Source organism: Xenopus laevis, chromosome 3L (assembly GCF_017654675.1).
Source record: "Xenopus laevis strain J_2021 chromosome 3L, Xenopus_laevis_v10.1, whole genome shotgun sequence".
NCBI classification, from domain to species: domain Eukaryota; kingdom Metazoa; phylum Chordata; class Amphibia; order Anura; family Pipidae; genus Xenopus; species Xenopus laevis.
Window position 1 is genome coordinate 113,298,078 of NC_054375.1, and position 12,195 is coordinate 113,310,272.

General features: G+C 43.4%; 1 protein-coding gene and 1 long non-coding RNA gene across 3 annotated transcripts in view; one reads left to right on the forward strand and one right to left on the reverse strand.

Moving 5' to 3' along the window:
* LOC108711436 (ras and EF-hand domain-containing protein) overlaps positions 1-10,765 on the reverse strand; it is a 39,281-nt gene extending 28,516 nt beyond the window's left edge. The window contains exon 1 of one of the 2 annotated variants that reach the window (XM_018253167.2): positions 9,838-10,765. In XM_018253167.2, coding sequence (XP_018108656.1) covers positions 9,838-10,151 — 314 coding nt within the window. In that variant the 5' untranslated portion in view covers positions 10,152-10,765. Of the gene's footprint in view, positions 1-5,467; positions 6,546-9,837 lie in introns of those variants that run through there. The other variant, XM_018253166.2, reaches the window with a different exon arrangement.
* LOC121401557 lies at positions 5,876-9,290 on the forward strand. The gene is made up of 2 exons (XR_005966349.1): positions 5,876-6,016; positions 8,277-9,290. It is a non-coding gene; the product is annotated as an uncharacterized LOC121401557 (long non-coding RNA).
* Positions 10,766-12,195: the final 1,430 nt, after the last annotated feature.

The following is a 12,195-nucleotide window of genomic DNA, read 5'->3' on the forward strand; positions in this document are numbered from 1 at the left end:
TCACATGAAGAAACACCAGTGTAAGAGCCATAAATGACTAAGATTAGCCATGCCCATTTACTGCTCCATTGTAGGCATTCAGCGTGGAACATTATAAGCTCCATTTCCTGATAGACAATATCAGCCAGTGGGGTGATTTCTCAAAAGGGTCTCACTTCAGTAAATGATTAGATGGTTCCATTGGATTCTGACCAGTGAGAAGGCATTCCACTTATTCTCTGGGGGCAAACAGTTTCCCAGGCAACACACAGCAGTGGGACATTATAGGTGGCCCACAATGGTACTTTTGCCCTTGAGAACACTTTATGCCCAGATTTGGAAGCGAGAACAGTGAAATCAGGAAGTTACACCCTTTTACTGGAAAAAGGCCCCGTTAAAGGAAAAGTAAAAGCAACAGCAAAACATTAAAGCGTTTTAAAGTAATGGAAATATATTATAATATAAAACTGGTGTGTTTGCTTCCGAAAACACTAATATATAGCTTATATAAACATGCTGCTACTTAGCCATGGGGGTAGCCATTCAAGCTGCAAAAAGAAGAAAAGACAGGTTACATAGCACAGAACAGATACACTTTGCTTTACAGCGGGATTCTTCAGAACTTATCTGTTATCTACTGTGTATCCTGTGCTTGAATGGCTGCCCCCATGGCTACACAGCAGCTGGTTTATATAACCTATAGTTGTGTTTCTAAAGCAAACACACCAGTTTTACCAGTGCATGACAACAGTACATTATTACTTTAAAACACTTTACTTTTTTGGTGTTACTGTTCCTTTAGGCATGCTACCACTAGTACCTTGCGGAGTGTTTGAATCTACTACAGTCATTACATATGCTTCGTGTGTAAATATACATATACCAATGAGCGGTTTGTATTGTCAAATAAATATTCATTCATATTCATCATTGGTTTTGCACTTAGTAAACAGAACACACACACACATTAACCCAAAAGTAAAACGGATATTTGCGTTTCTGTTTGTAGAGGCTACTAACAGAATGGTTTACAAGTGGAGAACGTTTAAATATTAATATACAGCAGTTGATCTATTTTTGAGGAGGCCAAGCCTCCCTAAATCTTAATTACACTGTGCCTATGACAAGTGGGTATAAATACAGGTGACCGGTCAAAGGTTGGGTGAAGGTCTACCTGAGTAGCCCCATGTGAAGAGATCGGTTATCCCCGACTCTTGAAAATTAAGAGAGTTTATGGTACACTGGGCTGAAAATCTGACATTTCAATTTTTTTTTTTTTAATATGATACTGAAATAAGTCCTATTAATATGAATGTGTCAGTTAAGATATCTTTCCATGGTCAAACATGAGAGTGTTGACTTGTCCAAACATATGGCCGAACTACACAATAATACCTTAAAGAAGGGATCCCCAACCTTTAGAACAATTGAGCAACATTCAGAAGAAAAGGGAGTTGGGGAGCAACACAAGCATCAAAAATGTTCTTTGGGTGCCGTGCTCTGATTGGCCATTTGGTAGCCCCTATTTGGATTGTCAACATACATTGGCTCTGTTTGGCAGTGCACATGGTTTCTATACAACCTAAACTTGCCTCCAAGACTTTAAATCAAAAATAAGCACCTGCTTTGAGGCCACTGAGAGCAACATCCAAGGGGTTGGAGAGCAACATGTTGCTCACAAGCTACTGGTTGAGGATCACTGCCTTAAGGTGGCCATAGATGCAAAGATCCGCTCGTTTGGCGATGTTGCCAAACGAGCGGATCTTTCCCCGATATGCCATTAACAGGCATGGCTATATCGGGGGTAATCTGATCGTTCGGCCGTATGGACGAACGATCAGATTACGATGTGCCATGGGCTCCGGCGCGATCAGTCGGGTCAAAATCAAACCTGACCAATCGACCAAACGACCAATCTCCGCCGGACGAAAAATGTCGGCACACGCCACACACGATCCGAAAATCGTACGAATCCTCGATTCGTACGATCGGATCTGTGTGTCTATGGCCACCTTTAGAGAGTGGGCAGATATATGGGAAAATAATTGATGGAATCAAGATGAAAGTGTCACATTCACACAAAACACACACACATACTGCATATTGATTCCACTTATTTGCTTAAGGTTGTTATGCACAGATACACATTCTTTGCATGTATCAACATATTTTACGTGCAATAAAACACACTTAAAATCCATCACCTTGCAGAGTGATATAATAATAAGTGATATAATACAGTTACACAAATTAACAGACGACTCTTACTCAGCCAATAACTGTCTCAGTAAATTTGCACTTATAATTGGCTGGAGAGGTTTAGATGCCACTTAACATTGCTGTGGTCAGGGCAGCCAAGTAAAACCAAGTTGGTCCGAATAATAAGGGTGATGGCAGATAGGACAATGTGTTGCCCGCAGGAAATCTGCGCGAGGTATTATAGGGGTTGTTCGCCTTTAAATTAACCTTTAGAATGTTTTATAGGTATGGGATCCGTTATCCGGAAACCCATTATCCCGAAAGCTCTGAATTACAGAAAGACGGTCTTCCATTATAATCAAAAAATCTAAAATTTTTAAAAAATTATTTCCTTTTTCTCTACAATAATAAAACAGTACCATATACTTGACCTCAAATAAGATATAATGAATCCTTATTGGAAGCAAAACCAGCCTAATGGGTTTATTTAATGAGTTTATTTTAATATATAAATGATTTTCTAATAAACTTAAGGTATGAAGATCCAAATTGCGGATCCGTTATCCGAAATAACGCAGGTCCCAAGAATTCTGGATAACAGGTCCAATACCTGTAGTAAGGCCTAGACAAGTTTGCATTTGGTTTTCATTTTTTATAATCAGAGGATGGCATCACCTATAATACTTTTACACAAGGAACTTTGCTCTAATCAAAATTTCCTTTGAAAGAAGCATGCTCGGAGCTGTGATATTATAGGAGTTGTTCGCCTTTAAATTAAACCTTTAGAATGTTGTAGTAAGGCCTAGTCAAGTTTGCAATTGGTCTTCATTTTTTTTAAAATAATTTTAAAATGATTTGCCTTCTGCCACTTTCCAGCTTTCAAATTGGGGTCACTGACCCCTGGCAGCCAAAAAATGGTAAGGTAAGTAAGATTGGTAAAATTAATTGGGCCCGAGCAACCAGAGTACTGCTGAAATTCCAAACTAGAGAGCTACTAAACAAAAAGCAAAATAAAAAAAATAAGGACTAATTGCAAATTGTCTCAGAATATCATTGTCTACAACTCTACATTATAATGAAATGTAATTTTAAGGTGGAAATTCCTTTAAATGCTAGGAGCCTATCCCTTTGTTGGTACTGAACTTTGATTGGCCATCACTGTGGGTCATATGCATGCCTTAGAAAGGTGTGCTGCTGGCACTAATCTCTGTCATTCGGCTTTTGAATAAGATGTTTTGCTAGGCATACTTGTATACTAACATCCACTTTCCCTATTATCGGCAAGTCCAAGTCTGTGCCTTCAGCCGTTTTTGTCTTTAGAACCAAACAACAAAACTTTGCCTAAAACTAACAATTCAATTATGAGTTTGTGTAGCTTACTTCTGCTTTGCCTGGGTCACCTCCACCTGAAAACTTTAGACAGAGAATGACTGCCAGGTCCAGGTGCCTGCTTGAAACTAAAAATCTATTTTAACAAATAATTCCCAATGGATCACCGAGTACAGCCTGTGGCCCTAAAAGGCCCCGAGTTGTGTAGTCATAGCAGCAAGGCTGTCAGAGTACTAATAAAATGATAATCTATGGGGTGCACTTACACTACTTCTGCACTTTTGACAGGTGTCACAGAGCAGGAACTAATAAAATCAGATGTTTGCTTTAGTGCTTATACAGGTATGAGAGCTATTATCCAGAATGCTTGGGGCTTTCCAACTAACGGATCTTTCTGTAATTTGGATCTTCATACCTTAAATCTACTAGAAAATCATGTAAACATTAAATAAACCCAATAGGCTGGTTTTGCTTCCACTAAGGATTACCGTATATACTCGAGTTTTTCAGCATCCAAAATGTGCTGAAAAAAGTGTACCTCGGCTTATACTCGAGTCAATGTGCACAATCACCTGAAGCGCGATCATGCAATGTCCTCCATGCGGCAGTGGCATACAGCTTCCCATGTGCGCTCCTCCCATTGGCGTCTATACTACTCGCCTAGCTCCGCCCACACAGCACACCAACTGGCAGCCTCTTGTCTTAGCGCCCTAGCTTACCAGACTATTGGCTGGCTCAAGCTGTAAGCTGCACGGCGCCTGACCAGGGGACCCGATCCGGCGCCACAGTGGGGCCCATCGGACAGGACCCCACAGGGCAACTGCTCCAGCCCCTGACCCCCTCTCCCCGCCACCACCGGATCCCGCTAGGGAAATGACACAGACGACAGCAGCACGGAGAATGAGGAGCAGCCGCATCGCAAAACTGGTGAGACAGTGGCTCCTCCACGCCCCCAAACCTGGACCCGCGACAGCGAATGTGGATGCCCCCAGCACGCGGCCGGCCAAGCCACTTGAGCCCATGTGAGTAGCTGCTCACCAGGCTAAGTTCTGTTCATATCCTGGCATGCAGATTGGTGGCATTCTGTAATTACCTTTATTTGTTGTTCTGCTTTTTATTAACACTGGCGCCTGCATAAAGAGGCATTGTATAGGATCCAATCACAGGCAGGACCCAACCTGTAGCTCAGCATATTATCCCAAGTGGGGGAACCACTACTCTAGGGATGAGAACTATAAACTGCATTTCCCAGCAGCCTTTGCCAGTCTGAGTCACTAAAGGATTCTGGGAGTTGTAGTTGCAATAGCTGCTGAGTTTCAGGTTTACATTGTCCTCCTAGTGACTTATAACCCTGTCTGGTCATTGTTCAACACCATACTCTCCCAATAAGAGTAAGAAATGTCAAGTGCTTTCATTTGTGTCTCTCTCTCTCTCGCATTGCATCTCATGTGTGTATGTACATATATCACAACACAGTGTGTACTGGAATGCACCCTAGGTTTAAACTCGAGTCAATAAGGTTTCCCAGTTTTTGTAGGTAAAATTAGGTACCTCGGCTTATACTCGAGTATATTTGGATCAAGGTACTCATTATAGAGAAAAAAGGAAATCATTTTTAAAAACTCGGATTATTTAATTATAATGGAGTCTACAGGAGATGGCCTTTCCGTAATTCGGGTCTTTCTGGATAATGGGTTTCCGGATAACGGATCCCATACCTTTACTAGTGACTCCTGACTGCTTGGGTTAAAGAATGAGTTGAAGGGCAGCAGATACACAAATGAGTCCCTTTGCAGATGACAAGCCACCCCACAGAGAATGACAAGGGCAACAAACAAATTTAAACCTATTTATTTCCCCCACCGCCAATCAAGTGAATGACAAGGGGAAAAGGAAATTAAACAATGGCAGATTTAACCCCTTCTTTGCCTGTTGGGTTTATACCAAACACATCCCCTACCTGCTCAGGTGCTGCAACTCTCCCCCCAGCCTGTCCTCCAACTCCTCCCAGGCAGGGGTCGGCAGGGGCTGATGGAAAGCCTGCAGATTGAGGGTTTGGGAGACCTCCTCGAATCCGGCTGTGAAGTCTTGGAAATCAATGATCCCGTCCCCATCCACATCCAGCATCTGAAAGAGTGGTCGGACCAGGCCTGGTTCCACCCCCAGATCCCCACACACCGAGGCAAAGTCTTCCAGCAAAACCAACCCCGAGCCCCTCACATCACACGCGGAGAACAAGTTTTGAAGTTGAGCTAATTCCTGAGACGAGCCCATTGGATTGTCAGGCAAGGGGGAGACAAAGGGGAGAGTGCACTGCAAGCTAGACCCCCCTCCCCACACACAGGAATTGGTTTAGACCGTTGTACAAATGAGACTGATGGCAGGTCAGAGTGCACCTGTATGTCCTGTCGGCTCAAGACTGTCTCCTCCTCCTCCTCTCAGAAAAGGTCCTGTGGTGAAACAGCAACGGAAATCTCTTGCTTCTATTCCTTATCTGGCTTATTCCAAGGTAAAACTCAGGGGTGCATCTGTTACACTTTATTCTGAAGTCCCAGTTCTTCCCGAAAGTACACTAACTGCTGAGCACCACATACACACACGAAACTCCCGCACGAGTTGTTGCGCGTTCAGTTCTCTCCAGTTCCCCTATATAAAAGCTCCATTGAGTACGTTACAGCGATTCCTCCATACACCAGCCCTCAGTTGGAATGAGACCTTCCCCTTGTGTGGCTGGGACCTTGAGTGCTTGAAAGTCCCAGGGGCCAAGTCGTTCAATCTGTTCCTGTAACCCCGCCCCTTCTCTGTCATTACACACACAGTAGCCTGCACGCCCCGCCCACTGCATAGTTCTCTCTGTCTTTATTGCTCAGGTACCGGCAGCTGAACTTCTGTGGAACACAATTCCTTGTCATGAATCATGATCTTTAGAAACTCAAACCCACACTCCCCCTTCCCCAGGCCGACTCCAGCACTGCTCTGCTTACAGGATCACCTGGGCACCACAGAGAGAGAATTACACACTTGAGTTTTTCCCACTCTGCTATTCCAGTCTGGGCAAGATGGACCTGCAAGGGATTTACATTTGTTTGGAAGTTGGATTGTTGTAGTTCTACAGCCCCAAAGCTTCCTATTTTATAAAAACAAGTGTGTAATAATTGTATGAAATATCATGTAATTAAAAACATAATTGTATAGGGTTGCCACCTTTTCTGGAAAAAAATACCGGCCTTCCTATATATTTATCTTCCCTATTAATAACATTGGGAACAACCATAATTTTTTACCTGCCAAGCGGGTAAAATACCGGCCAGGTGGCAACCCTAATGACATATCAACCACCTTTGTAGTGCCTTAAAAATAATAAAGATATTATTCTCACTGTTACTTCTCAACAAAAGCTTACGACTCATTCCAGGTATATCTCCATCATGCTGTGCTCTGATTATACTCACAATATTGCTAATAAGCATATGTCCCCATCAGGCCCGGACTGGCAATCTGTGGGTTTTGGCAAATGCCAGAGGGGCTGCTATAAGGTGTCATAGAAAGTCAGTATTTAGTGGGCTGGTGGGGACTGATTGTCCTCTGTGTGGGCTGATTGGGCCTCTGTTTACCTGAAATGCAAGGACCTAATTTAATTCTCAGTCCGGACCTGGTCCCCATGTATCAGTTTGCCAGCAACCAATTATTTGCTCCACACAAGGGAAGGCAATAGAAATGCGAACAGCGTCATTCTATTTATTGAATAAAAATATGAATATATCTGGATTCAGTGTCAGAGTGGGGTGCCAGGGGCCCACCAGGAAACCTTGGATCACAGGCTCACTCAGTAACCCAAAGCAAGCAGTCAGGAATCACTAGTATAAGCACTAAGGCAAACATCTGCACTGTCGCACCTGTCAAAAGGGCAGAAGTAATGTAAATGCACCCCATAGGTTATCTTTTTATAATACACAAAAGCTATGAATATCTTGTAAATTATATCCTTATAAACGGTGAGTTCTGATGTAATTTCTGTCACATGACTCACTGAAATTTGTGTATTATAATAAATAAAGTACCCCCAGTTGTAAAATATGAGGATATTAGAAGTTACCACGGAGTTCCATGACCTGTAAAAAAACACTTGGCCTTTGCCTCATGTTTCTATATGGTCATGGAACTCCTCTTCTGGGCCCCATGGTCCCCGCCCACTCCAGCACTGCCTGAATGAAGACCCACCCAGATCCCGCCCACCACACAGTAAACAGTCCACACAGACATCAGCGTTAAAAACGGTAACCCCCCCACACACACACTCACAAGTTATAAAAAGCTATTGGTGGTCAGGGCCCCCTTATAAGTTAAAAAAAAAATTGGCGGCCAGGGTTCTACATAAAAGTTTTTTAAAAAACATTGGTGGTTAGGGCCCCCCTACAAGTTACAGGGACCCCCTATAAATTAAAAAGAAAACATTGGCACCAGAGCCCCCTTAAAAGTTTTTAAAAAACGGTGGTCAGGGCCCCCCTACAAGATAAAAAAACAATTGGTGGTCAGGGTCCCCCGGTAAATTAAAAAGAAAACACTGGCACCAGGCCCCCCCATAAAAGTTTTAAAAAAAACATTGTTGGTCAGGGCCCCCTTACAAGTTAAAGAGAAACATTGGTGTTCAGGGTCCCCATAGAATATTTTAAAAAACCATCGGTTGACAGGGGTTTAATAAGATAAAAAAAACACATACTGTAGGTGTTCAGTGGAACTTACCTTATGTTCTTCCTCCGCTTCTTTAGCTCCTTTCGTGTCTTCGGGTCTACAGCTTCGGCTCCTTTCTTGAATTTGGGTCTTGGCAGCTTCAGGATTACAACTTCAGGTCTTTTCGCGGCATTGGGTCTTCTGCGCTGCGGGTCTTCAGCTCTTTCGGGACTTTGGCACTTCAGCTCTTTTGGGACTTCAATGGCGCATCACTTTGGCGCTGTTAAGGGCAGCCCAGCTAATTCGAAAGTGCAGCACAGCCAGGCCCCCCCTTTAGGCCTGGCCCAGTACAACTGTACCCCTGTGCCCCCCTGATGGAGGCCCTGACTACACAACATGGGGCCCTTCAGGGCCACAAGCCATACTCAGTGACCCATTGAGAATTGTTTCTTAATAGATTTTTAGTTTCAAGCAGGCACCTGACTCCTGAGCATATGAGAGAACCTGGCAACTGACACCTTTCTTTGTCTAAAGTCTTCAGGTGTAGGTGAGCCAGGCAAAGCAGAAGTAAGCAACTAAAACTCATAATTGAATTGTGTTTTTAGGCAAGGTTTTGTTGTTTGGTTCTAAAGACAAATACAGCCGAAGGCACAGACCTGGCCTTAGTAAAAGACACTATTGGGGAAAAGTGGATGTTAGTACATGAGTATATTTAGCAAAACATCTTGTTCTAAAGCCGAATGACTTTATTAGTGTTGGCAGCACACCTTTCTAAGGCATGCATATAAACCATAGTGATGACCAATCAGAGTGCAGTACCAACAAAGGGATAGGCCCATAGCATTTAAAGTGGTTGTCAACCTTCAAATTAAATTTAAGTATGATGTAGACAATTATATTCCAAGACTATTTTCAGTTAGTCTTTATTTTTTGTGGGTTTTGATATTTAGCTTTTTGTTTAGCAGCTTTCCAATTTGGAATTTTAGCAGTTACCTTGTTGCTAGGGTCCACTTTATCCTAGCAACCAGGCATTGGTTTTAATGAGAGGCTGAATGATGAATTGGAAAGGGACCTGACTAGAAAGATAACTAATAAAAGTAGCAATAACTGTACAATTGTAGCCTGAGCGAGCAATCATTTTTTGACTTCCGGGGTCAGTGACCCTAATTTGAAAGCTGGGAAAAGGCAGAACTAGAAGGCAAATCATTTTAAAATCATTATAAAAAATGAAGACAAATTGCACACTTGCTAGACTAGGCTTTTCTACAACATGTACAGCTCCGACCATGCTTCCTTCCAAGGAAACCTGATTACCTGATTGATGTTTTTTATCCACAGCAAAAATTTAGTCAATTTGTCACCCGCCCTACAAATGGCCCCTGTATGCCCTTATTATTCTGACCAACTTTCCTTGGCCACCCTGACCACAGCTATGTTAAATGGCATCTAAACTTTTCCAGCCAATCCAGGGAATCATAGAATCAATATGCAGTATGTGGGAGTTTTGTGTGAATATGGCAGTGTCATCTTGTGTCCATCAGTTATTTTACCCAACCACCAAGTGAATGACAAGGGGAAAAGAAAATCTAGCACTAGATTATTTCATGGCAAATTTTACTCTTTCCTTGCCTGCTGGGTTATGCTGTACAGATCCCCTACCTGCTCAGGTGCTGCAACTCTCCCCTCAGCCTGCCCTGTAACTCCTCCCAGGCAAGGGACGGCTGGGGCTGATGGAAAGCCTGCAGATTGAGGGTTTGGGAGACCTCTTCGAATCCAGCTGTGAAGTCTTGGAAATCAATGATCCCGTCCGCATCCGCATCCAGCATCTGAAAGAGTGGTCGGACCAAGCCTGGTTCCACCCCCAGATCCTTACACACCGAGGCAAAGTCCTCCAGCTCCACCAGGCCAGAGCCCTTCACATCGCATGCGGAGAATAAGTACCGAAGTTTCGCTAATTCCTGTGAAGAGCCCATTGGATTGCAAGTGTAGAACAGGTGGTGCCAGGGCAGTCAAAGGGGAGTATGCGCTGCCAGCTGATCCCCCAACCTAACAGAAGTTGAGAAACCTGAACTAATGAGACTGATGGCAGGTTGGGGCTCACCTGTAAGCTCTATTAGTCGGCACAAAGACCGTCTCCTGTTCTGAATAATGGTCCCAAGATGAAACAGCAATGCAAGTCTATTTCTTCTATTCCTCATGTGGCTTATTCCAAGCTAAAACCAAGGAGTGCACCTGTTATGCAGGGGGAGGGGTGGTATTCAGAAGTCCCAGATCTTCCTGAAAGTAAACTTATTGTTGAGCACCTCATACACACGCATCTATTTTAAGTCCATAGAGAAAGTTCAATCTGCTCCAGTTCCCCTTTATAAAAACTCCATGAGTAGATCCACTCTACAGCAAATCCTCTATATGCCAGTCCTCAGCTGGAATGAGACCTTCCCCTTGTGTGGCTAGGACCTGGAGTCCCTGAAAGTCCCTGGGGCCAAGTCATTCATTCCATTCCTGTAACCCCGCCCCTTCTTCTCTGTTATGCCCTTAGGCACACACAGTCACCTGCACTCCCAGCCCCTCCCGCTGCATAGTTCTCTGCCTTAATTGCTCTGGTACCAGCGGCTGAACTTATTCTCTGGAACCACTCATTTCCTTGTCATTATGATCTTGTCATTATAGGTTATCTAGAAACCTAAACCCATGCCCCCTGCCCCTTCCCCAGGCCTATTAACTCCAAAACTCACTGGCATCACTACCAGACCCCATGGCCACGGTGGGTCCTGAGCAACAGGGGGCCCAAGCCTTGTGGGTCTGCTGCATCATAGTCCCCCTTCCCTGACCTATCTTTTACCTTTAAAATAGAGTTACAGTGCTGGCCCAGGAGGTGCAGTGCAAGAGGGTTGATGGGGAAGAGCACTGTTTGCGCTAGGCCCCCTCAGTAGATTTTTTGATTGGGGGGGCCACTGCCAGCACTGCTCTGCTTACAGGATCACTTTGGCACCACAGAGATATTTACACACTTATGTTGTAATTATACAGCAAAAATCATCCCATTTTTTAAAAACAAGTTTGTAATAATTGCATAACATATCAACCATCTCTACAGTGCCTTAAAAATAATACAGAAATTAAACACACCTTTATCTTTAACTTCTTCAAGTTATATCGCCCTCACTCTGTGCCCTCGTTATACTCACAATCTTGCTTCTTGCTGTCCCCATGCAACAGCAATCTATTGGGCTGTTGGGGGGCTGTTCGGGCCTCTGTCTGCTTGAAGTGCCAGGGTCCTTTTAAATCGCAGCCAAGACCTGATAGTATCATTCTATTTACAACCGGAGGCTGCTTAACAACTAGGTCAAGTTATTATTACGAGTGACTTCAATTATCCAGAAATTGACTGGGGTAATGGGGTTGCCAAGTCAGAAAAAGCTAGCAGGTTTGAAAATATGCTGAATGGCAAATGTTTATTTATTTAATGAATCAGAACTGAGAGTTTTCAAAATAAAATCCTTGAGTATTGGGAGTTTCGAGTGTTGGGGGCTTTCCTTAAAGTAACAGTAATGCCAAAAAATGAAAGTGGTTTAAAAGAATGGCAATATCCTGTGCCTCTTTCAGCTTTGAATGATTACCCCCATGGCTACATAGCAGCTTATCTATATACAGTATAAACTATAGAAGTGTTTCTGAAGTAAACACACCAGTTTTACCAGAGCAGCACAACAGTACATTATATTTTCAAAACACTTTTTTGGTGTTACTGTTCCTTAAATTGAAAAGGATCTGGCCATTTTTGTAGGTAACCAATTGTCTAATTCCAGGCAGTGTCATTCTGTGGCCACTAAAGCAAAAAAGTACTGTCTTGCTTAAAAAGGGCATAAACTCAAGGGATGAAAACATTATTTTGCCTCTTTGTAGGTCCCTGGTAAGTGCAGTAGGTCCCTTGAGTATTCAGTGCAGTTTTGGGCTCCAGTCCTTAAAAGGATATAAATGAGCTGGAGAGAGTGCAGAGACATGCAACTAAACTAG